The following is a 26,423-nucleotide window of genomic DNA, read 5'->3' as shown; positions in this document are numbered from 1 at the left end:
ATGGAAGACCATTTCTGTACAAATGGTTAACATTCGATTACTGTGTAATAATAAAAATTACATTTAGTTATAATGCACTGATTTTGTTGTACAAACTATTTATAAAATAGAAATATAAGGCAATGTACTTTATTGTATGAAATATACACCTTTCTTTTGATATATATTCTTACATTTCATATAGTAATTTAAACCTTATAACGGTGTCATAATGTATGTACGAGACTCAACAAAGTAAAGTATTAAAAATTACTTTTATAATTATTAGATACAAATTACTATATTAGGTGACAACAATGATATTCGAAAAGTAATTTAGGTAAACATCAGTTGTTATGTCATGAGGTATATGAAATATTGGCGGTTGTACCATGTTTTTTAAACTAGTGTAAGTGACACTAATTCCAATTCAAAAGTAAACGGGGAGTGTACAGGAAAAAGTCACAATAAGTCATACTAACTTTATATTTTGTTATAGTAGTTTAAAAATCAATAACTTTCGTGACCTACGGTACTATCTATATAAATGTTTATTTATTGGTAAAACATGAGTGGGCAGACTTTAAATACATGTATGTAGGTGGCTTTTATATTTTATGATCGTAATCGATTGTCTTTATCAATTATTGGTATAGTAGGCGACCTTTTAAAACATATAGCTAGTTCAGCTCAACTTGACAACGGAAAACCTGAACATAATATCACTTTTAGTAGTTTGACAGAAGTAGATAATAAAAAATATAACAAAGTATCGCATTTATTTGCTTTAATCTTTTATTTTTCAAGGAAATGAAACATTTTAATTCATGTTGACAGAAGCCATTTTTGTACAATTAGGACATTCGTCGCCAGCAACACATGCATTACACATGATTATACAACAGCACATCGACACATACACATCATCTCCACTGCCACACTTATAACATACATGAGGCCCGTCACATTTTCCTACAATAAATACAGTTGTTTTCTTATATAGCATTTTATAAAAAAATATGTTAACAACACGTAAAGATACATGTATGTGACATCTTTTCGTTAGAATGTAACCATATATTTGTTAGTTGTTGTTGTTAGTACGTTTTACGTCGCAACAACACAGTATAGGTCATATGACGATCCAGGAAGACCTCAGCTGCCCTTCCGTGCATTATTTCAGTAAAATTTATTAAATAGACTAACTCCGGAATTTAGAATATTTGTTATAACGTAGGTACAAACAAACTTTTACAGTTAAAACAGGTTGACTTATATTTTGTGAGGGATAGTGCACCGTGAAGCTATAACGGTAAAAGTTAGTTTGTACCTACAGATTAGCTGAAAAAAGCCACTTTGCCGAATTCCGGATATCGTTTATTGGAATATTGAATTAATCATAACCGTTAGTTTCTACATATACGAAAATCGTGATCTTTCCCTTCATGATTAATAAGTACTGGCCTGCAATCTTCAATAATCGTCACACTACACACACTACATGCATATAAAGACAACATTTAAATGGATCAATTATTTAATGTCTATTTTAAAAGTAAATAATTTTAAGATTAATTGCTAAGATTTTGTTGTATAAAAAACGAGTAAAGATAACATAAGCATACATATAAAACGACAAATGCATTAAAAGTTGTCACCTTTAAGGATAAATCTCTGTAAGAAATTGGCGGGTGTTCGGATGCTTTCTCGTCGTAATTTCTAAATTTATAAAGAAAATGATTAAAGTCAGTGTAAAAAGGTCATCCTGTTCGAGAAGATTTTTATCCTATCAGTGAAAGTTACAGTGTTACATCCTCAAATGCAATCGATCGATTTGTGTTACAATTCAACTAGTATTTCAGTCAAGTGAATGTCAGCTTTGATGAGACTATTGCACTGTGTAAATAACAGATCTAGTTATAACTTATGATCAAGTCCACTCATAGAACTGATTCTACATATTTTAGTAAATTATCTGCCTCCATGGACTATTGGCATCAATTAAAAGGCAGCATAGCATGTAAATGAATGTGTCTCATTATGATTTCTGATATTTTAATGACTATTTTAACTATCTAATTGAGCATTGCGCTTCCTAGTTATGTTTATTATACCTTTTCCCTGCGTCTTTGTTGACAACATGCACATCTCTGACGCCGCTTTTCTCCTGTAAGGGAAAAGAATATATTATTCTTATTTCAATTGGGTGTTAATGTGCGAATTCGAGAGACAATTATGCGCCACATGGAAAGATATAAATGTTTTACCTTTCGCCTTAGAAATGTCTTTTTTCTTTGCATCATCTAGTTTACTTAGTTTCAGGGATTTAAGGATATGCTCTATGTGAACGAGTTCTCCACCTGTAATCATACACCATAAAAATGTATTATTTTGTAACCCTAAAAATATTCAATATTTCAAACATATTTCCAAATTGATTAAAGAGCCTATGTTGTAATTAATGTTATTACCACACTAAAGTGAAATTTTATATATGTTTATAATTATGCTTCTAAAAGAGTTTTCGAACACCGAAGAATATGTAAAAAATGTACTGCTAATATTTGTACATAATATATGTAATTATTAAAATATATGCATTCATTTTATGTTGGAAAATTTGACTTAGACTTTATAGAAAATAAGTTTCTAATTGCCTCCCTATTTAAATGAGATATAAATTCGGTAATATATTTACAAATAATGCTTTTGGAACTTACAATATTGATAAATCCTCATTTGAGCAACATATTTATGATATAAAACCATAAAAAATTGAGTTACAGGTATGATATAAATGTTTCCAATCGCATATGCTTAATCAATTATCATTACAAAGACATGATATGGAAATTCCAAACATGTACTCAGCTTTAACATATATACAAGTATGGGTGTTGATTTAATTACATATAGAGAACGTATTGGTTTATATCAACCTGGTCACAAGCAAGTATTGAAAAAGGAGCGATATAGGCCATACACTACTTCATCAAGTTCTGATAAACATTACAGAATATTTGCAACCTTAACTGTTATTCTTACATGTCTATGGTGTGTAAATTTGGTGCTATCGGTATTTAATAGTTATATCAACACGGATGAAAATTGTCCACTGCTAGAAGATCAAATTATTGTGGACTCACAGAAAATTCAAAATCTTATATATGGAAATATTCTTCCTTGGCCAGTTGATTTTGGCACATACTCCAGTCCATTCACATTTTGGCCACTATTCCCAGGTATACAGAGAAAACTATTACTGATTTCTGGTGACATTGAATCAAACCCTGGTCCAGTTTCTGATGACAGTGAGACGAGAATACTAGAAGCCATTAGTGCACTTGATCATCGTTTAATGAGAGAGCTGCATGATGTTAAGTCAGAAATGTTGTCAATTAAATCTGATGTAGCTTTAACAAAAATTGAATGTATCGAAAATAAAAAAGAATTATCTAAACTTAAACGGTATCACAGTGAGTATGAAAAAGAAGTGTCGAAATTAAAAGGTGAAGTCGATTTTTTGAGAGAAACCAGAGAAAATCTACAGTTAGATGTTGAATACCTTAGTGATAAAATTGATCGGAAAATGGAAGAGTTTGAAGAAATTGGTAATGACATTGATTATCTTGAACACGAAGCAAAGAAGAGCAATTTAAGAATTTTTGGTTTAAGCGAAACCAACAGTGAATCTATTGGTAGTCTGAAATCAAAAGTTATTAAAGAAGTGCTTAATGTTGCAAGTCCTGATGAATCGTGGATACCTGATGATTTGAAATTTGTTTCAAGACAGGGTAATAAAGCGGAAGGAATTTGTCGCATGGTGCTAGTCACTTTTAGATTTGATGATGATAAGTTTAAAATTTTCAAAGGAAGAGATATACTACGGAACAATGGGATCAGAATTAGTGATGACTTGACGAGAAGGCAAAGGCAAAAACTGAATAAACTTAAAAGCGAGGGGAAAATGGGTTATTTTTATAAAGGTCAATTGAGATTGTTTGAAAATAGTGGCAAAAATACAAAATCGAGTCAATCTGAAAATGAAAATGGTGATCGTATCTTCAGAGTAGGGAAAAGAAGGGACGTAACTGAAACCAGAGTCGATATTGGGAACCTATCTATGCGAAACATTCAAACTAATATGACTACTGAGAACAACGAGTTGACTGATACAGAGAGTTTAAATGAAGTTTCTTATATATAGGATAATGGCCGAGGCTCATACAATGACATATCTTTGAACTGTTTATGTTGGAATATAGAAGGTTTTTGTAATAAGACATTTGATACTGAACTTAAAACTTTTTTACATCAATACGATATAGTTGTATTTTTAGAAACTTGACTAACTGACCAATCACATGTTGAATCCTTTTTACCAGAATATGATTTATATATTGTATCAGGTATAAAACATGCATTAGCAGGAAGAGCAATGGCTGGTATTGTTGTTTTTATTAGAAAATCATTTAGCAAGAATGTGACACGAGTCTTTCATTATTGTGATTTTGGTGTGTTCCTAAAATTAGATGAGAATGTTTGTAAATATGAAAAGAGTATAATTATGGGCTTTATATATTTACCTCCGATATCTTCCCAATTTTATAGTGGGAGAAGTCGGAAAGGTATTGATATGTTAGAAGACATTATTATTAATTTGATGCAAGATGCCAATGCAGAACTTATTATCTGTGGAGATTTAAATGCACGAACAGCTGATAGAAGCGACTGTTTGTATACATGTAAATATTCTTTTGATATAGATGCATATGCTGATATTTTTGAAGATAACATTTTAGGTCCAAGAATTTCTTGTGATAAAAAAGTTAACACATTTGGTATAGATTTATTAGAATTATGTTAAACGTATATGTTACGAATAGCAAATGGAAGGTTATGTAGAGATCAAAACAAAGGGGATTTTACATTTGTTAGTCACCAAGGTTGCAGTGTAATTGATTATTTGTTATTTTCGGATAGAATTTTAGAATTCATAACTGATTTTAATATTGAACATAGAACTGAGTCATCGCATTTGCCATTAAGTTTTGAAATTGAATGTCAAAATATCGACAGGGCTATAGTAAATAAAGTTTTTAATAAACATACCAAAAGAAACAGGTATATTTTTACAGAAACCAATATAACTACTTTTCGTGAAAAATTGGCAGAGATTTTATCGCCAGATTTTATTAATCAATATATGGTAGAAATAGTAGATAATTCGAAATCATTAACTGAAATAATATCTAAATTTAATGATGTACTTTATTACAGCGGCAATTGTTGTTTAAAAAGGTCAAAAATTAATCATAACATACAGCCAAAATGGTTTGATAAAGAATGCAAATCTTTAAAGTATTTAAAAAATAGCAGACTTCGTATGTTTAGGAGAAATAGATCGGAAGAAAATTTGAGTAATTATTTATCAGCTAAAGACACATTTAAACAGACGAGTAATTTTAAACAAAAAGAATTTTACTATAAACAATTAGACGAGCTTATAGATTCGTCAAATAGTACAAAATCATTCTGGCATAAACTTAAAGGTATGTGTAATAAGAAAGCACGTAGTTCAAACTCAATTACTTTAAACGAATGGAAAAATCATTTTGAATCTTTATTTAATGTTATTAACTATGAAAATTTTGAAGAGATTGATTCAATTTTACCAGAGCATATAGATAATGATATAGAGTTTTCAATTTTTATATCGGAAATTACAGACGAAGAAATCTTAAGGGCTGTAAAAGAACTTAAAAGAGGAACTTCGGGGGGTGAAGATGATATTATTCCAGAATTTTTTATTAACGGTATTGATTTATTGATTTCTTTTGTTAATAAGATATTTAATAGATTATACAATATTGGTGATTTTCCGGAATCATGGAGTAAGGCAATTATTGTTACTATACATAAAAAGGGAAATATAAATTCCACTGATAATTATAGAGGTATTTCTCTTTTAAATATATTTAGCAAGATTTATACTAGTATTTTGACACGGAGACTAACATTTTATATTAATATCTTTAATAAAATTAGTGAACCCCAAGCTGGAATCCGAGAAGGTTACTCGACAATTGATAATGTTTATGTACTTCAAGCAGTTATTGACAAACAGTTATCAAAGCCAGGTGATAAACTTTATGTAGCATTTATTGATTTCATGAAATGTTTCGATTTGATAAATAGACATAATATTTGGCAAGCTTTAAAACAAGCCGGTGTAAAAGGTAAATTATATAATGCAATATTTGGTATGTATCGGTCGGTGCAAGCTTGTGTTAGAACTGATGAAGGGCTTACTGAATATTTCAGCTGTCCCATAGGTCTAAAACAAGGTTGCATGGCTTCGCCAATTCTATTTTTAGTTTTTATTGATGAATTAATTAAACGAATTGAAAATAGTGGAACCAGAGGTATCCAGCTGTTCCCAGATACAACTGAGTTATCATCTTTATTATTTGCAGATGATTTGGCCTTAGCTGCAGATACTGTTGTTAGCCTTCAGAAGTTATTAAATTTGGTAAAAGATTTCTGTGATGAAAAAAATGTAAAAGTTAATCCTGTAAAATCAAAAGTAATGGTTTTTAAGAATGGTGGGAAATTAGCGAAAGGCGAGAAATGGTTTTATGATAATCAAATTTGTGAAGTTGTAAGCAATTTTAGTTAAGTAGGTGTAACATTAACACAACAGTTGTCCTTAAACAGAATGGCTAGTGAACAAGCGTCTAAAGCAAAAAGAGTACTTATTTCTATACTTTCGCAATTATATGACTACGGACAGTTACCCCCAAAAGTATTTTTTAATATTTTTGATACAAAAATAAGTCCTATTTTACTTTATGGATCAGAAATATGGGGTATACACAAGTTAGTACAGCCAGAGTTAGTGCATAACTATGCATGTAAAAGGTATTTATGTGTGAAAGAAAAAACAATTAATGCAGGTGTCCTAGGTGACTGTGGGAGATTTCCTATGTTTATAAATTCTGCTAAAAGAGCTGTAAGATATTGGTGTAAAATACTCAAAATGGGTGAGCACAGATTAGTTAAAAAATGCTATTTTATGCAGTTGTTTTATGATAGTACAGGGAAAACTAATTGGTGTACTGGTATTCGTAATGTATTATGTAAAAATGGTTTTGGCTACATTTGGTATAATCAAACAGTCAATAATGAAGACTATTTCATAAATTCCTTTGTACAAAAATTAAAGGACCAATATCTACAAGAATGGCAAACAATTATAAATGATAGTTCTAAATTGTATGCGTATAGACAGTTTAAATGCAATATCGAACATGAATATTACTTAACAGTAGTGACAATTAGAAAATTCAGAAATGCTCTTGCCAAACTTCGGTTGTCCTCCCATGATTTAGAAATTGAAAAAGGTAGATACCAGAATATTTTAAGAGAACAAAGGATATGTAAATTATGTCACGAAGCAATTGGAAATGAATATCATTTTGTTTTAGTTTGTAAAAAGTTGTCTTTGATTAGAGAAAAATACATTAACAAAAAATTCTTTGACAATCCTAATAATCATAACTTTAATGTTCTAATGTGCTCTCGATCTGATAATGTTATAACAAATTTAGCTATGTATGCATATTATGCATTCAAAAAGAGAAATGAGATATTAAGTATTACAGATACTGACAGTTAGAAATCAATAGGATATATTTACTATATTGTTGAGATCATATTCTCTGAATCATTTTGTATGTTATAACACAGATACTTAAATTTGAAATTATTATTATAAAATATTTGAGAATAGGCTTATAATATCATGAATGTTACTTTTAGGTATTGATTAGTTTGTTGTTTTCAATTTTGAAACTTCAGTGTTGAATACGTTTGTACAGTGATGTGATAAATGGATTTACTTTTCATTTCGGGCAATGTTGTACAAAGTTCAAGACTGATCAAAACACTATTGCCCTTAATGTTAAGGCTATAGTATGTTTTTCTTATTTTGCAATGAATAGCCATAAGTGAAGATCTTATGTTTTGTTTTTCGTTAAGAACGACACGCATTTTGGTAAATTATTCAACAATAGTTCTGTGTGTTTCAATATAAACATTATTAGGAATTACATCGATCTGTACTGACACCAGTCAAGAAATTATATCTTAATGTATATATTGTTGTAATGGGCCGGTGGCCAATATCAATAAATAAATTGTCATTGTCATTGTCATTGTCAACATATTAAGATAAAGAATGTAATCTATAAAGTTAACACCTGTCTGAAATCATAACAATTATTATATTATTGGGTTTTAAATGTTTATTTGTATGTCGCTTTAGATTTCAAGATATCTAAGATGTTAATAAACCACATCCGTTCTTAAATTGATGACGTAATTGTCTGTGTTCATTAGGATGTCCATACTCCTGCATGACATATATCCATTAAGTGCATGTCCCCTAGTTTTTGTGACGCCATGTTCCGAATATAAAATGAAGTCTTGTTATTAACGTTGAAATACAAATATACTGTCTGTTTAACCCTAAATTATCATATGTTTGTTTTCAAAATTGTCAAAATAATAAAATCTGGCAGGAAGTTACGAAATTTTGATCTCTAAACTGATGACTGATTTAATTTATTTTTTCAAACTCGTTCGACCGATGATGTATTAAAGAATGAAGTAATTAAAATATTTTCAAACCAAATTTTTAGAAAAAGGTTTATGTCTATTGTTATCGTACCTGGATGATTACAATTATGATCAACACGTTTATGCATATATAATTACAGAGTATATTTGAATAAAATGATATCTAATTTCAAATTAAACAAGGAAAATGCATATAAATTGTATACATGTATATCTTATATATCTCTTTTTTAACCAAACTTCGTTTACTGTCTTGAATGCGATATGCATGTTTTATCAAGGATATGAATGCATATATATACATATATACATTTTCGAATAAAATGAATTAAGAATATACCTGATAAAGACCTGATAGACGGAATCACGTCAAAAAAATGAGGGTATGATTTATTTTCAGATTGGAATTTTTTGGATGAACTATTTTTATCATCGTACGATAGATCATTGATTATCGGATTTTGGCTTTTTAGGCAGCAATTATATACCATTGGTACATGTATAGTGTGTAATCAAGATTAAAACTATCTATCGGCATCATTATTTAATGAATTTATTGGGGATCATAATGCAAAAAGCCCCCCCCCCCCCCTGTTTAATTCATTGATATTATAACTTTCAGTTTTGAAATGATTTGAAGTAGAATTGGTACTGACATGTAAAATATTTTTTAAATGTATAAACATTTGATTTTCGATTCTTTTTTTGTCGTATATTCGATTGGCAAAACTTAATTTAGAATTTTAAAGGAATCTTAAAATTTTAATTGAACAATATTCTAAATGAAATATGTAAAAAATGGGTGCATTTATATTATTCAACAGAAAAAAAATCAACTCATTTAGATTGCATTAGCACTTCCATATTGATGAAAAATTGTCATCCATGTCTATAAGAGTGCTTTCAGTTTATGAATTTCAACATCTTTTCCATTGCTGTGACCTAGTTGCCGTTATCTTGAATCATTTTGGAAAAATACATGACCACTTGGTCAAGGCAATATAAAACTTCTGCGCATGTAGATTTTCTTGTCCGGTTTTCAATTAAATCCTGGAACCAGAAGTTAAAAATCCCCTTTTCCTTGCAGTTGTGGGCAAAATAAATCATGCACAGTGCCATCTTTAAAAGAACTGAAAGCTGATTTGGTTCCCAGCTTTCTTGATCGGGATATGCAGTTTTCATCGCCAAAAATAGCATTTTTATCATATATGTTTTTAAAAGAGGCTTCGAATCTCTATAATATATTTCATGTCCTTTGTTATCTTTACTTTGTCTTTGTTCAAACTTAAAAGCATCAGATAAAATACCAGAGGGTTTGTCTGATTCTAAATAGCCATGATTCAAAGATTCATTATATATATTTGATGATGATGCAAGCGATTCAAAATCTTCAAAACTCTTTTCATCATTTGAACATGGTGTCTTCCTTTTATAATCATAATTTGATATATTGCTCATTTCTGGTTCAGTAACATTACTTATCTCTGACTGAGTTGGAATACTACTTAACTGTTCCTCTATTTTGCTCTCTGATGGACTTATTCCAACATCTGGTGTTGAGAATTGTGCATGACTTACTGATTTTTGACCGTAGATTATTTCATCATTTTCATCACACGTTAGCTGCAATTGATCTGAACCCTTTTGTTTTTCACCCCCGTTCTTTTTTAAATTTGGGCCCCAATGTTTTTATTTTTTTTAACTAATCAATGGGTCTCTAACCCATATTTTTTCCATTGTTCCTATATTTTTTTGGGTTAACAGCCCCATTTCCATTCATGTTAAACTTTGATTGATGGAAATTAAAAACTCCAAACGATTAACTTTCTTCTCTTTCGCATTGATATCTGGGTTTTTCCAATATGAAATTAAATTGGACACTCCAGTCTTTGGTCAATATTAGACTCACCTCAGACCTGATTTTGATAGTTCTTAAATTGCTTTTATCCATCCTGTTGACTTTAATGGAACTTGCAACCGAGATTGCTTGTAGAATTTGTTTAAAGGAATCCTCAGATTGGCGATTGTTAGATAACGTTCAACACTTTTTGGTCATTCGTCACTTGGAAACTGATTTAAGGCTATTTGATTCTTTGAAACTTCTGGTTTGATTAATAATTGTATTTGGTTCAATATTATCACATTTCTCATCCTGTACATATTCTTCGAATTCGCAAGTGTTTTCATTTTCCTGCACCATTAAATTGTCTTCAGAAGAGAAATTGCCTTCTCCATCGAAACTTCCCGATTGTTCATCAGAATCTGTATCTGAACAGTATAAATATTCCTCTGAAACGCTTGTCACTGGTTCTATAGTGCAGAAATTAAGTTTTGTACTCGGCGGCTCTTGTAGTTTTAAACGTCGTGAATCACTTTGTACTTCAACTTCTTCAGTTCCTTGCAGGTATATTTCCTTCAAAATTTTCAGTATTCGACAAAGCTTTTTTTCAACGCTGTCTTTCCCAAATAAAGAAAATACGGCCTTTTCAATAGAAGAATGAGATACTCTCCAAGTGTTGCTATAATGATAGTGCCAAGATGATTTACCTGAGGGCTCTGTATAGTCAAAGCGAAATGGAACAAGCATGACTTCTGTGGAAAAACAAATGTTTTCAAGTATGTCCAGGAATGAGTTTCTATCTTTCAGACTTTCTAGTTTTTCCAAGACAATTGGTTTATAATGTATTTCCGGATATGCAATACTTGGTGCAATATCAATATCGAGATCAACAACATCCTGCGTAGTTTGACACATATAGGAAAGTCGTAGTGTTGCACAAGGTCCGTTACGAATAGGTCGCCAGGATGGTTGAGTTTCGGTATCTTCGTCAAACTTCTCGATTGGAATGAAGCTATCTGGTATGTCAATAGAATTTATAGCAGAAAATATCAAATCTTGAAAATGATCTTGAAATGTATCAACATTTAATATCACATCGTTCTCATCTAAGCATGGATCATCATCTGGCGACGTTAAGAAATCTTCGAACTCGTTTATGAGTGATACATCTTTTACTACCAGATAAACAAATCCTCGCTTTCTTGCAGATCGTTTTGCTTCAAGAACGCCTGGTTTCGATAGAGAATTAATACGTGCTACAAAATCGAATTCGTCAGCACTTCCAACTTTAAGACCGTCGTAATAACTACCACTATAAATACATCTCGACTGAAACCTTGGGTCAATTTCACCAGCAGCTTGAAGTATGCCATTAACAAGAGCCTCTGTCGCTGTGACGATCTCTTCTGTTTTCGGATCATGTTCATTTACTTTGTGTTTTAAATCAATATCATCTAAAATCCGATTTAGTCTTTTATCATCTAAACATAATAACTGCTCCGAAAATTGTCTGAAATTCATTTCATTCATATTCACATCATTAACGTCACTTGTTGAAAGTTGGATATCATTACACGAATAAAAAGGTAAAGCGAAGTTCCGTAATATTTCAAACTTATCCATATTGCGTGTTCTATAGTTCTAAACTATGCGAGTCGAATAACGTTCTGTATTTTGACTGATTATCTTTCAAACGTTGTTATCAGTACCTTATCACGGATCATGAGAGGTTCAATGAGAGATAATTTACAACAAGGATATTTCATTGCAGATTATGTTTTAACCTAGTTTTACTTTGTTATTTATTTATTTTGCATACATGTAGCGATATATCAGTTTAAAATGATTGTAATAAAAAAGGTTTATTTACGTACATATAGTTTATATATGAATATAAGATTAATGTTGTTTTTGTTCTTGCATCTAAATGTATCGTGTTATTTAAAATAATCTTTATGTATTATGTTTGCATAGATAACGTGTAATTGAAGCGATAATAAACTGGTAAATTGTGCAATTGTATTTCGAAACAACTGTGTGTTGTCCTCATTTTAATATGTTAATATGTACTTCATTACTTCCTTATATCTTTGAAGTACTATAAAATCCGCTTTAATTTTGAAATGTTTTACTAAACTTTAGTTTCTGAATAATATTAATAATAACAGTCATGATATCATTTAAGATAATAGTAATTTTTATTATAATAATTATGAAAAGAAAAGGGAGAAAAAGGAGAAGAATTAAATAATTATTTGTTAACACTTTCCCTTTTCCTAATTTTATTAAATGATATAAAAACTAAAAGATAAAATCAAAGAAATATGTCTTAAAGCACTTGGTCTATATAAACACTGATTATGCTGTTTTGATTAGTTAAAAAAGCAAATTTAAGTTTAGTTTATTATAAACATATTTATTTAAGCTCAACTTAGTAAAATAGTTCCCTAACTTATGTTGATCATTTTTCATGGCCACCTCCTGGAAACCCACTGCTGAGATATTTGAAGGTCTTATATTAGAGAAAAAATCACAACAGTGAAAAAATAACATTATATATTAATAGCAAGTACTGCATGGTCTTTATATCTTTTCATGACGTAGCAATTTGTTATAGTTACAAAATGTAGAGTTTGCATATATTATGATTCAAGTAGTATGAATTTCCCGCTTCACTAAGCGATGAGATGAGTAATCATTTTCTGAAACATCTTGCGCCCCTTTTGCTTCATATAATCAAACAACACTCTCAAGGTTATTGCATCAGTCATATTAAAACATGGCAGATGGTAAAATTTTCCTAAAACTATCATTAATTTCGTCGGTCTTGCGCATGCGTAATTGAGTATTCAAGTCTCAAAAAAGGCTTGAGCAAAATAATTCGCCAGTCCGCCTGACTGCAAGCGTAGGGAGCGTACTGTACCTTAAAGCTCAGCAAATATGGTTAAACAAATTGTTGCGGCATTAGTGATACTGTTAGGTTTTGGTAAGTTTTGTTTTATGTTATGTACATGTATGTTAAAATTCAATTATTTTTCATTCTTAAAATAGATAAAAGATATACTGTGCTCATCTTGAGTAAAATATTTCAATCACAGAAATTTTAGAAACATAAAATTCTTACTGAATAATTATGTCTAATTTGAATATAAGAACGAATAGACTGCGTATTGGAAGTCGCTTTGCCTATGACAGGACAAGTAAAGTTGGTCTTTCTTTTTTTTTAATGAAACTATTTATTCATATTGTGATTACCTAAAGCCTGTAGAGTTTTAATTATAACAGACCTTCATTGTACTTTTTATAATTTCTACAAATAAAACAAACTAAACGTCAAACAATTACACAAACACGGACTTGTATTAAGTGTTTTGTTTAAATAAGAAACAAATTCATAAAATATTGAACATGCAATTTTTTTGTGCTTTAGAACAATGAATTATTCTTCTTAATTCATTTAATTTTATTTCCAAAGTAGATTATTTTCTTTCCTTTTATTTTCTTTTTAAAGCAGTCTTTAAGTTATTTGCAAATAAAATATGTTAGGTTTTATGAGATATCATCGAAACAGTTATTATTATTTTTGATTTACATATAGTGTTTTCATAAAACAAGCAGATCATGTATTGAAAACGAAAACAACTGTGAAGTCTGAGATAAAATCACTGAACTGAAAATATAAAAATCTTACAAACAAAAAGCGAAACACTTAAATGGAAAATTCTGCAAAAGATAATAAAGAAATATACTAAAATAATCCGCATTAAATCGAAAATCGATTTTGTTTTTTTTGTGATTCTTACTTGGATAGCAGTATAAAGCTTTGCAGCGCTTTTCACTATAGGCCATTTTGCAGAACAAGAATACCAAAATGAAAGATATGATGACAGAATAACATGAACATTTGCATCTACATCAAATTGTCCTCAATTGTCAGTCTCATCATGCCGAAAAACCTATACTGAAACTCATTTTTAAAATTTAAAAAATGACTTTCTAAAACTTTTGACAAATTATCATCTTAAACTTTTTCGTTTTAAGTTAACTCCATACGCGACGTGGCCGTTGGTTTACGCGTCGAAACTAGAAATCTAAGGATTGCTGACCGCTTGGGTTCAAACCCTGTCAGGGACAAGCCATTGTTCCCTTGAGAAAAAAGCTTTACATTCATTGCTTAGTACTGGTTGGTTCCAGGGAGAGCGTTTCAAGAACCGTATAGCTTCCAACACAATCGAACTATATATAAAATAAACTTGTATTAACTAACTCCGTACATATATGTTGCTAAATTGTTTGGGAAACCAAAAGGCAGATTTCGCATGGATTTTACTTTCGGTCAATTAATTATTTTTTAACGATATAAACTTCTTGAACAAGAAAAAAGACTGGAAGTTTACGAATAAGAAAGACTTGGATTAACTGATTTTTTTGTCAATTTTGTAGGCATGGTACATGGAGGGTTAGAGGACTTTTTATCAATGGCGACAAACATTGCGGGTTCGCTAGGGACAAAAAATTCAGGACAGGTAGGAGGCTATGATACAATTGGTTATTGTGTTAATGTTATTTATACTGAAAGAAAACATTGGCTTAATCCACACTTTATGATGCACATGACTTAAAAAGCAAGTAAAAAATCGCAGTAAATAATACCTTCTTTTTTTCTTATTTTGCTTTTTTCAAGAATATGTCACTCAATGATCTTAGAATGGTATGTTCAAGTGTACAAAACATAAAAAGGATAACTTGTAGGTTATTTCAAAACTGTGTCATCTCATTGCTTTGTTAAAATAATTGCAGATTCCACGGGGAAACGGTTGTGTCATAAACTGGTCGTTTCAAGGCATGCTTGCCGGAATAGAATGGAAATATATGGGTGTATGTACAGACTCATGCACACACGAAACTGAAACCGTTTTCAAACAAAGCAGAGGCGGGGCCGTGGAACACTGCCTACAAAACCTAATGCGGAAAATTGCGAGACATGGAGATTTATAAAAAGATGATAGCAAAATCCCCACACACAGAAAAACAACAACAACAAAGAGAGAGAACAGAAATATTATCTTAAATATTCACCTTTGCATATGTTCTTCAATTACCATCTATTTCCTACTCGGCATGCATTGATTACAGTGTAATTTGTTGCAGAAAATATTTTAAAATGTGAACAGATCGTTCTACTGCTTTTATATCACATTCATATAATATTTTGTATTATGCATATCAGTATATAAATGCTTTTAGTATGTTTGTATATCCTTTACATTACTTGATTTTAAAGTTTGGCAAATATCAGCAGATATAGATTTAAAAATCAACTAAGATTTTTTTAGTTATTTTTTCAATCATTCTTAGCTACAAATGTTGATATCAACTCATCTGTATGATAAGTTTGTCTATATTAATTTATAAGTTTCATGATAAATACTGAAACTATTGAGACTGTAAAGTTCTTAATTATATGTTTTTATGATACCTAAATATATTCAAGAGATAGCTGTAATAATGACATATTTGTAATAAAGGGACAGTTGTTGTCAAGTATAGCATACGAATAAAAACGAAAGATAAAAAAGTTTTGTCATTTCTTAACTTACTCCGTCATACCAAATGAGGTATTGGGAGCATTATGTAATTTTTAGTATTCAATTATAAAATCGGTTGATAATATAAAAATATAAAGGTCAGATAATTTTTTAATTATATACATTAATGAAAAACAAACAGAAAACCCAAAACCCAAGCAAACAAACACGCAATCATGACTTTTTGTGAAGAAAACAAGACCTGCGATTTATTATCTCCCCTTGTGTGACTGTTATCCATCCAATGACTGTTGGAATCCATACGCTTCAAAAATAACACGACTATCTATTTATAGTTAATGGAATCCCAATAATTTCTACCCGATATGTATTCTCGGATCGAGGTAATGTTAAAGATCCTGTAACATATTTTTTTCCTGGTTTTATTTCATAAATATGATGCTTAAATTAAGATTTGTCAATATTGTAAGTTCCAATAAGCATTATTTATAAAGATATTACCGAATTTAACATTTCATGTAAATAAAGGGAGGTAATTAGAAATTCATTTTCTATAAATTGTCAGTCAAATTTTCCAATAAGAAATGAATGCATATAATTTATTGATTAAATGTAATGTGCACAAATATTTGCAATACACATTTTACATATTCTTCGATGTTTGAAAATTGTTTTATTTGCATAATTATATACATATATATTTTTTTGCAAGTGTGGTATACACACAGTAACAATATTAATCACAAAACATACAGGATCTTTAAATTTGACGGTCCAGTGCACGTTTCGATCAATAGTGCATTAGTGTTATTATATATAAATAGTAACTTCGGGTTTAGAATACTATGATAAAACGTAAAATCTTTGGGAGGATAATGTTATAAAATATATAATATAAAATGATTGGCGTGTTAGCTGAACGTCTTGTGAAGAAGGTGACAGCTGGTAATGCATACGGAAAATTATCTACAGTGATATTTGTGTTAACAATAACCGGTACGTACTATCTTTCTTCCATTAACGTCGTTATTACAAACAAATATCAAGCAAGCAAATGGCAGCTAGGGGCTTACATATTACATAGTGATAGTTTATTGTTTTAATTTCCCTAAAGTTAACTGATTCTATTGTGAATGATTAACTACAACAACAACAACAAATTAATTCCATGGCATTCATAAGATTCAAACCTGACCAGTAACAGCTTGAATGAATTAGTTTAATGTTTAGAGAAGATCTTTTTGCATTTCTTTTTCTCTATATTTTATCCCAAGGCGCATCTTTAGCTGGACTTAATAAAGTACTAGATACTGCAACAGAATTGGCTGGAAAGCTTGGGACGCAAAATTGTAGCCAGGTGAGTTTATACTATTATGCGAACTTTAGAATAGAAAAACACTATACGAGCTTCTTCTGTAATCGGTTTATGATGTATAAACATATATTGACAGTTTGTAATGACACAAGCAGAAGCATTACATGTATATAATAAATGAAAAACGGTTAAAATGGGAAAAGGATTTTGGGCAGTGTTTGCTTTGTATTTAAACATAAAATATTTGTAAAGTGACATTACCGCTAACAAGTATTTGATAAACTATGTATCTATGGTAAGTCTTAATATTTCTGTACGTTAGAAATTTAAGCTATGGTGGCTGATTTGTGCCATTGGTGTTTTCGCCCCGCGACCCCGACAACCGAAAAGTCGAGAATCAACATGTGCAAGATCAAATGGCGGGGGCGCGGAGCAAAAACACGCTTATAAGCGAGTGGTACGGGCCGACGTATATTTGATAAAACCTGCAGGGACGCAGAGCAAGATTTGAGAAATAAAGGGGCGCGGAGCGAAAACACGCTAATTAACACAGGAAGATTAGCGCCCCCGCTAATTAGCGTGCCAGTTTAACTTGTTTAATCTCAACTTTTCGCTTGTGGCGGGGTCGCGTGGCGAGGGCGAAGTTTTATTTTAAATTATTAATCTTCGCCCCGCGCCTTCGCTAATAAGCGTGTTTTCGTTCCGCGCCTCCGTCATTTGAATTTCTAAAATCTCGTTCTGCACCCCGCGGGGCAAAGTTTTAATTATTAAACTTTGCCCGACTCCCCAGTGTCCTTTAATCTGTTAATTATCGGCTTTTCGCTTGGCGGGGTCACAAGAATGGCACAAATCAGCCACCATACTTATCACTTTTACTTATCTGTTTTTATTATGTTAAATTCCTGTTATAAGCCGTTTCTTACACAAGTTAAAGTCCGAGGATTTCCGCCCAAATGAAATCATCTTAATAATTACAGATACCACATGGCAATGGCTGTGTTATAAACTGGTGTTATCAAGGCATGTTCAAAGGTTTTGAATGGAAGTATATGGGAGTGTGCACCCATCCATGTACACAGGAAGCGGAAGCTGTCTTCTATGAAAGTAGAGCCGGAACGGTAGAACACTGTTTACAGAACTTGATGCAGAAAATTGCTCAACATAAAGGATACGAAAACCATAATGAATTATAGAGAAATAATTACATCATTGTCTGCAGAACTCCCTCTGACAATTATATTATCAAATGTGACATAATACGCCATTTTAATATTCTTTTAGGTTATTTACTGGTTTAAAATGTTTCAGTACCCGACTTACTTGTTTTCTGGACAAGAATAAACCTTTTTTCTAAATAAATGTTTTCATTTCTCTGAAAGTTGTTCACCATTTTTGTTGTGTTTCATTTTTTCTCAATAACTTGTCACTTATTGGCATGTACCCCTTTATCCGCCCTTGTGTATTTTGCATATGTCTAGCTCGGTACCATTCAGGTTGGTTTGTGTCGGGGCTGTGCTATGTAAACGTTGCCTTATCTTGTTGATTTTTTCTATCAACATTAGAAAAATTAATGCGTTTACTTTCAATGCTTAGCTAGTGTAGCGCAGAACCAGTAACCATTTGCTATTCCAAGAAAGAATAAAGCAATCGTATGATCAGAACCATTTTTGCCCTAAATATCTTTCAAAAAGTCAAAGAAACAACAGCACTGTAGTTTTCTAGAAAAGCTTACAAGTATAGTAATTTCACATTTAAAATATAGGTTATAAAGTGGTAAATGAATAATAGCAAGCAAGCCCCGGTCACTGAAAAATAGTTTCAGTAAAAATGATCACAAACACGTGCGGTATTAGTTTGCTTAATTAAGCTGCGTTTAATTTCCAAAGTATACGAACACAGTTGCAGGTTTCTCTTTATAGTTTTTGTTCTTTATGTATTCGGTCTCTAACTATTAAGAGAAATTAACAATTGACAACAAATGACCACCTTGTAAACATGTGCCGAATAATACTTTTTTTTATTTTAATTGATTTCGTAACGAACTTCAATGTAGACATTGTATTGAATCGTTTCAAAAGGTGAATATGTTATAGAAAGAGCATCGAAACACGAAGCTATCTGATTTGTACGAGGGTGCGTAGCGCCCCTCTCCCCCAACCGAGTATTATTCAGATTGCCGAGTGTTTTGCTGTTCTTTCTCTTTTGTATCTTAGTCAAACATAAAAACACGTTCCCTGTTGATATTAGAATATATTGTTATAGGGGTGGTTCGGCGCAATGTAAATATAACTATCTGAGCCCCTGAGGGTCAAGTAAGTTCGGGATTGTTAAATCATTTGAACAACAGCTGGAAAGTTCTATCATCCAATCTTCAATTAAGGTTGTTACAAAAAGTAGATTCTATAGGTTCAAACAACACCCTGAAATAAGTATATAACAATATGTAAATACAAGAAGCGCCGCAATGCGACGAAAACCAGGTTTTCAACGACCAAGTTTTGATGTAACAGAAATCAATAGGTCAAAGTGCACTGAAGTTATTGAGTAGATATTGAATATTCTATTGTAAGCAAATTACCTTGACCTTGCTCCCAGATATCTAAGTGGCAATCCAAAGCTGCCACTCAGCAAGTTTGGTGACAAAAGGTCAAAGCAAACTCAAGTTATAACATGAAAACTAAATGCATTAACCTTGATCACAGACACCTAGGTAGCAATCCCAAGCTGCCTCTTGATATAAGCTACCCATTCATCAAGTTTGGCGTCAATAGGCCAAAGCAAACTCAAGTTATTGAGCAGAAACTGAATTTGTATTTTTAGTAACATTGACCTTGACCTAGATCACAGACACCTGGGTAGCAATCCCAAGCTGCCTTAATATAAGCTATCCATACACCAAGTTTGGAGTCAATACATAAAGCAAACTCAAGTTATTGAGCGGAAACTGAATTTCTATTTTACGTAACAGTGACCTTGACCTTGATCACAGACACCTCGGTAGCAATACCAAGCTGCTTCTTGATATAAGCTACCTACACACCAAGTTTGGTGTCAATAGGCCAAAGCAAACTCAAGTTATTGAGTGGAAACTGAATTTATATTTTTAGTAACAGTGACCTTGACCTAGATCACAGACACCTCGGTAGCAATCCCAAGCTGCCTCTTGATATAAAGCTATCCATACACCAAGTTTGGTGTCAATAGGCCAAAGCAAACTCAAGTTATTGAGCAGAAACTGAATTTCTATTTTTAGTAACAGTGACCTTGACCTTGATCACAGACACCTGGGTAGCAATCCCAAGCTGTCTCTTCATATTACCTATCCATACACCAAGTTTGGTGTCAATAGGCCAAAGCAAACTCAAGTTATTGAGCGGAAACTGAATTTCTATTTTTAGTAACAGTGACCTTGACCTTGATCACAGACACCTGGGTAGCAATCCCAAGCTGCCTCTTGATATAAGCTATCCATACACCAAGTTTGGTGTGAATAGGCCAAAGCAAACTCAAGTTATTAAGCGGAAACTGAATTTCTATTTTTAGTAACAGTGACCTTGACCTTGATCACAGACACCTGGGTAGCAATCCCAAGCTGCCTCTTGATATAAGCTACATACACACCAAGTTTGGTGTCAATAGGCCAAAGCAAACTAAAGTTATTGAGCGGAAACCAAAAGTTGACGCCCGCCCGCCTGCCCGCCTGCCCGCCCGCCCGCCGACTTCGGCATTACAACGCCTGCCCGCCTGCCCGCCCGCCCGCCGACTTCGGCATTACAATAACCCGGTTTTCGTTGAAAACCTGGTTAATAAAGTAAAATAAAGTAGAAACAATGCATTACATTAATTATTATCATATATCTTATGTACTAATCTAGGACATAATCGGAACTTTCCGGTTTTTCGTAGCGTAACATTTAGCCACACCTTTTCCATTCATTGCTAGGCCAACTGCTCACAAACCGTATCACAAACATATTTGTGCAAACCAGGTCAACCAGTGACTATGTATTCTCTCAGTGTAGCGATTGGATAACAAGTTAGCCAATTTACATAAACTGTAAACACCGGAAAGGTTCATTACATGTCTAGTGGCCAATGGGGGAGTTTTCCACACTCTACTGATAAGCGGAAGTAGTAAATAAGAGGTATACAAACTACAGCCACTTGGTTTAATAAACATTGATTCTAAGAGAGTATTTTTGCTGGTCAGTTGTTAAATTAAAGAAAAAAATAATTACCAGAGGGGCTTCAACAGCAGGAAGAAAAGAAGATTTAATGTTATGGTAATTATATTCAACATATTGAATATATATTTTTAAATCTAAAGCATAATATAAACTCCTTAATTTTTAAGCTGTAGAATGTAGATCATGTAGACTGAATAACAGTATGAGAAATAATCAACACTTTTCCTGTTAAAACTTTTAAAATAAAATGCCTTTACAAATACTATATTTAAGTAGAACTGTAAGAATATTATATTTAAGTAGAACTGTAAGTGAATTATACAATACGTTTGATATAATCTATTTTTGTATATTTGTAAATTTATGATGCTTCAAATAAATATAATGATATAAAGTGTATTGCTTCAAATTTGTTCTTTACTAAATAAAAATGCAGATTGTTATATAATTTTTACAGATTGAGGCGTATGACAAAAATTTAGACTTTAAGGGAGAACCCATTCTGCTACCCTAGCCATTGGACACTGACTGGCCAGAGTCGGGCTTCCACCAATTGTAGTTAGAACACAGAATTTTTCTGCCACAACTGTCAAGGCCAAAAATCGATCGCTATTTCAACACAGACAAGAACATCACTTTAAATATCAAGGCTTAACAAAAGGGCTGTACAATAGTTAAGGAATTAGAGTCTGTAGCATATGTGTAAAAGGACAAGACTATAGTTTCAGCAGCAATGAGGCGTAATGTAACATACAGCTACAAGCTCAAACTTCGCAAAGAAAATGGGGAAGTTTTAAATAGTCAATGTAAATACCCTGCTGGAAAAGTTGCGCATGTTACATGCAAACACCTCGATGCCATGCTGATTATGCTGTCCGAATTTGTTTCTGGCAATAGCCCCAATGTGCAGAGGAAATGTACTGAAATACTTCAGACATTCCACAAGCCAAAGAAACAGTACTCTGGGATACTTCTAAAGGCAGAGATCTGTCAGCAAATAGACCAACAAATTAATTTTGGATTAAAGACCCCCTGCTCAATATATAAATGCATAAATATTTTGGTATTTATTGGCATCATTTTGGGATCTTACTCACTATTCTTGGTTGTTGTGAAGTCTTCACTTGACAAACTACACCATGCTCTGACGGTGACCATAACTTCATTTTATAACCATGCACATACTTCTTTACTGCTACTCTTTATTTAATCTTTAATTCTTTGTCTTTCAGAAAATGAAACCTTCCAAACGTATTACAAAGTGGAACACATTTCGAAGACTGCAGATTAATCATTTTACTTAGCAATATAAACCTTAGCTTATTAATTAGATCAGGTCAGTTGATTACATATACTGCATTCTCCCAATGTAATTCAATGTAAATCAGCTTTACATAGAGATAGCCAGTATACAGGTGTATACCTCTTATTTGTCAGGTAACTCTGCTGGATTATCTAGAAACTCTCCCATTCATTTCTTTAAACTCAGCAACAGTCCTTAAATATCATATTAATAGCTTATGGAATTATACACACTTAACATATATTATACTTTAAACAATACACAATACATCACCTGTAACTTACCCTCTGAGGGATGAGTGCAGTACATCAATCTAATACGTAATACCTTCAAGTAACTGTTAACTGCAAGGTTAAATATTAATAGTGAGTAAAAGATGAAAGGTGACTTGATAGATACATGTAATTCCGAAACTCATACTTATTTACAAATTTCACAATCAATGGACTGAACCAAAATAGAACTAAAACACAATAATGTAATTCTTCATATTTACAATAAAGCATTTAGCAGCACTCAGGATAAATACAAATAAAGAACTTGACCACAAAACACTAATTTTCTACCAACTCTTCTTTACAACAACAAAGACACAATGCCCTTTTCCCCACCAAAAAATTACATGACATAAAATAGCTTAAAATCAATGATCCGTGAACCAATCATTTGAATTCTTAGAATACTGACCAATGTACAGTTAAAACAAATAGAGTAATCTCTCTTGATAAGTATCAGCTAAGACCGACGGATTTGTCTCCCTTCGCAAAATTATGAAATTCAACAGTAAAGCAAGAGTTTTGTCCTTAGACCTGATCTTTAAAATAAGAACCTGTTACATTGTCCTAGAAAAAAGTAATCAATGAACGATATTTCGCTTTCCCTTTCTCTGTCGTCACAATAAGTAAACCACAGCAAAAATGAGCCAATCAATGGGCATGCTCTTGAGTGCGGGTAACTTATACCTGCACTCCAGTTAACGCAATGTGCATGTATATGTATACGATTAAACCATGACACATTTTCAACAGAAAGATCCCCAAACTACGATACACACTGCGGTATACCGTACCCCGGATATTGCTCGATATTATGAGGACTTTCATCCCATTTCGCGACTTTGAACGGGGAACGAAGGTAAGTTCTACGACGATATTTTCCAAACTAATGGCTATTTCATTTATCTCAACGGGTTTTATATATCTAGAGTTATTTTTGTAGCTCTAAAAGACGTAAAAGTATTACAGGTATTTGTAAACTTGATTAAACTACCCCTAAACGACCCGCTGCTCACTAGAAAATAGTGACCGCGATACTGTAGAATCATTAGAAATTATTATATTACCAATATAAAAAAAATTGAATCGAGCAATTTTTTTATTCACAAACCAAGTATGCTTTGTCCAAATTTCAGGCAAAAAGTGTGAAAGTACAAAAAGATACAGGCCAAAAAAGAAACAAGAAAGTGTACCGAGTATTGATTTTAAGTGTACAGAGTATTGCAAAATATCCCAACTTTAGTGTACAGTGTATTGCAAAACAGAATGAGCACATTAGTATGGAAAATCAATATTTTTGTCTAATTTTCACGTCTGTTTATCATTTTGCTGATGATGTACTGTTTATATGATATTTATTCAAAAATTTCAGATTTAACAATGCATTTTCAGTGTTATTACTGTTCTTTTCCTACGGCAAATACAGAGATTTAGTTTCCCATTTGATTGAAAATCACACTATGGATGAAATAAAGTGTGTGCAGGGTCGGGAGCAGGGTAGAACCATCAAAATAGACGATAATAATCTTTAAATACATGTCTCAAGAAACTATGATCAAGAAGACCCATCTCTGAAAAGAAGAAGAATAAAAAAAGCATATTTAGATGCCATTAATAATAGGGTTTTACAGGGCAAGTTTGCCTTAAGAAACATATCGACACACTTAGTAAAATATTGGCCCGAGGGCTTATGCCGTCCAAGCATGCCGGATACCTTAACCTTTTTCTGCATGAGCATATTGCGAAAAATGTCTGTTTTCATTTTATTAAGCCTCTTGTTACAAGTTCAAACTGCTATGAAACTATAAAAAAAATGCTTCAATACTAATCAAACTTGGACAAATGTTGGCTGGACCATAGCCTGTGGAATAGCATGCTCAAATTTAAATTTCCAGTTACCACGTGGCAACGGGTGACCTCTCAAAATTGCCAAAAATCTCTATTTTGCGTTGTTTTCAAGGTGCAGCAACTTCTCAATTGATTGAGATAAAGTCTAAGGTATTCGGCGTTGATTACACGGTACCTTTAAATCGACCTGAGGCCATTTTAGCCCCCTCCCCCACAAGTCCAAAGTCTTCTCGGCGATTAGAGGGGCTACTGCCCAACTTCAAATTCCCAAACAGAGAAGGGGGCACCCACCCCCCTCTGTGGCACCCCCTTGATGAATCTTTTTAATGGGGTGGCGCCGAAAAAGTGATCACTAGCTCTTTTGAACAACATTTCTCAAACGAAAAAAACAGTGTTTGGGGTCTAAACAGCGCATGTTTTACACTATTTGAGGCCTCAAAAGATATGGGATGTAAAGCCTTCAAAACACGCCTTAATGAGGTATAAGGTTATAAGAAACATAAACTTTTTATTGCATCTGCTGCCCTTTATAATAATCTTGTCAAAATGCATTATTCGGTTTTTTAGCTGTGCCCGCTCGGCAGTCATATGGTAACTCATTGCTAATGACGTAACAAATTCACGTGCAGACAGTCCGCCATTGCTAGAGTGCAGGTGCAAAATGACCGAAAGTTACCTTAATAAGTATTTTGGGCATGGTAGGAAGTCGGTTGATATTTGCTCAATACTGTCTACAATCTTGAGGCAGCATTAATTCACTTCGGATGCATTTTTTTACTATTTAAAGTAAGATATGCAATAATAACTAACAAATTCTCGAAAGGTTGATCCTTCGATAGCAACGAGAACTTTTTAAAGACAGAAAATTGCTGAGTTCGTTCGACTGAGATTTTTCATGAGCAGGATTATTCGCAGATGTTTCCAGTAAAGTACCTCCGAACTCTGCATATTCTGCACATATAGTGTAAATAAGTTTACACAATAATATATAAGATTAAATGTAGTAAATACTACATGTTCACTACTTGCATTACTCTATATTGATAACCAATACTCGTTACACTAAAAGCAATACTCGTGACACCGGCGGGCAACTCCAACGCAATACTCGGTACACTGACATGTGTATTTATTCTCAAAATGCACTGTCATCTGAAGGTCTATTGTTGATTGAACATTTACAACATAAACATTATCATCATTATCACATTTCATTCGATTCAAGTTTTTCTGTTAAGAAAGTATATGCACAAAAACATCAAATTTGGCTTATCCGAGCTCATTTATCACGTGAGCAAAGAGACGAATTTTACCTCATAATTACATTTCAAAGCTATTTCTCAGCATTTTTGGGGTTTCAGTAACTAGAGAAATTATTGAAGTATTTATTTTTCTATAAAATTTATATCAAACCAATTCAAAATGACTTAATATCGCCACTGAACTTACCTTCTTTCCTCGTTCAAAGTCGCGAAATGGGATGAAAG

General features: G+C 32.3%; 4 protein-coding genes across 4 annotated transcripts; 2 read left to right on the top strand and 2 right to left on the bottom strand.

The window, feature by feature from the left end:
* Positions 1-760: 760 nt before the first annotated feature.
* Positions 761-2,851, bottom strand: LOC132719221 (uncharacterized). Its single transcript, XM_060702976.1, has 5 exons — positions 2,700-2,851; positions 2,247-2,339; positions 2,094-2,146; positions 1,638-1,698; positions 761-951 (listed from the first exon to the last, which is right to left on the bottom strand). The coding sequence occupies exons 1-5, from the start codon at positions 2,746-2,748 to the stop codon at positions 800-802; spliced, it is 408 nt and encodes a 135-aa protein (XP_060558959.1). The 5' UTR covers positions 2,749-2,851; the 3' UTR covers positions 761-799.
* Positions 2,852-10,678: 7,827 nt separating this feature from the next.
* Positions 10,679-12,293, bottom strand: LOC132719197 (uncharacterized). The gene has a single exon (XM_060702950.1). The coding sequence runs from the start codon at positions 12,080-12,082 to the stop codon at positions 10,679-10,681; it is 1,404 nt and encodes a 467-aa protein (XP_060558933.1). The 5' UTR covers positions 12,083-12,293.
* A 994-nt stretch (positions 12,294-13,287) lies between these two features.
* LOC132719242 (uncharacterized) lies at positions 13,288-15,780 on the top strand. Its single transcript, XM_060703001.1, has 3 exons — positions 13,288-13,445; positions 14,903-14,985; positions 15,260-15,780. Exons 1-3 carry the CDS (start codon positions 13,400-13,402, stop codon positions 15,455-15,457), a joined length of 327 nt encoding a protein of 108 aa, XP_060558984.1. The 5' UTR covers positions 13,288-13,399; the 3' UTR covers positions 15,458-15,780.
* A 1,018-nt stretch (positions 15,781-16,798) lies between these two features.
* LOC132719241 (uncharacterized) lies at positions 16,799-18,709 on the top strand. The gene is made up of 3 exons (XM_060703000.1): positions 16,799-17,004; positions 17,283-17,365; positions 18,301-18,709. The coding sequence occupies exons 1-3, from the start codon at positions 16,908-16,910 to the stop codon at positions 18,514-18,516; spliced, it is 396 nt and encodes a 131-aa protein (XP_060558983.1). The 5' UTR covers positions 16,799-16,907; the 3' UTR covers positions 18,517-18,709.
* The last annotated feature ends 7,714 nt before the right edge of the window (positions 18,710-26,423 follow it).

This window comes from Ruditapes philippinarum, unplaced genomic scaffold, assembly GCF_026571515.1.
Source record: "Ruditapes philippinarum isolate M1 unplaced genomic scaffold, ASM2657151v2 ctg69_1_1_1_1, whole genome shotgun sequence".
NCBI classification, from domain to species: Eukaryota; Metazoa; Mollusca; class Bivalvia; order Venerida; family Veneridae; genus Ruditapes; species Ruditapes philippinarum.
Note: the sequence above shows the minus strand (reverse complement) of the source record. Positions and strands in the feature narration are given on the sequence as shown.

Bases quoted from the DNA above. Each gene is read 5' to 3' on its own strand.
- LOC132719242 (XM_060703001.1), top strand. From the start codon at position 13,400: ATGGTTAAACAAATTGTTGCGGCATTAGTGATACTGTTAGGTTTTG. The intron at 13,446-14,902 runs GTAAGTTTTGTT...TCAATTTTGTAG, and splicing joins AGTGATACTGTTAGGTTTTG to GCATGGTACATGGAGGGTTA. The intron at 14,986-15,259 runs GTAGGAGGCTAT...AAATAATTGCAG, and splicing joins GGACAAAAAATTCAGGACAG to ATTCCACGGGGAAACGGTTG.
- LOC132719241 (XM_060703000.1), top strand. From the start codon at position 16,908: ATGATTGGCGTGTTAGCTGAACGTCTTGTGAAGAAGGTGACAGCTGGT. The intron at 17,005-17,282 runs GTACGTACTATC...TTTTATCCCAAG, and splicing joins ATTTGTGTTAACAATAACCG to GCGCATCTTTAGCTGGACTT. The intron at 17,366-18,300 runs GTGAGTTTATAC...TAATAATTACAG, and splicing joins GGACGCAAAATTGTAGCCAG to ATACCACATGGCAATGGCTG.
- LOC132719221 (XM_060702976.1), bottom strand. From the start codon at position 2,748: ATGGTTTTATATCATAAATATGTTGCTCAAATGAGGATTTATCAATAT. The intron at 2,147-2,246 runs GTAAAACATTTA...TTTCCCTTACAG, and splicing joins AGACATTTCTAAGGCGAAAG to GAGAAAAGCGGCGTCAGAGA. The intron at 1,699-2,093 runs GTATAATAAACA...TTATAAATTTAG, and splicing joins AACAAAGACGCAGGGAAAAG to AAATTACGACGAGAAAGCAT.
- LOC132719197 (XM_060702950.1), bottom strand. From the start codon at position 12,082: ATGGATAAGTTTGAAATATTACGGAACTTCGCTTTACCTTTTTATTCG.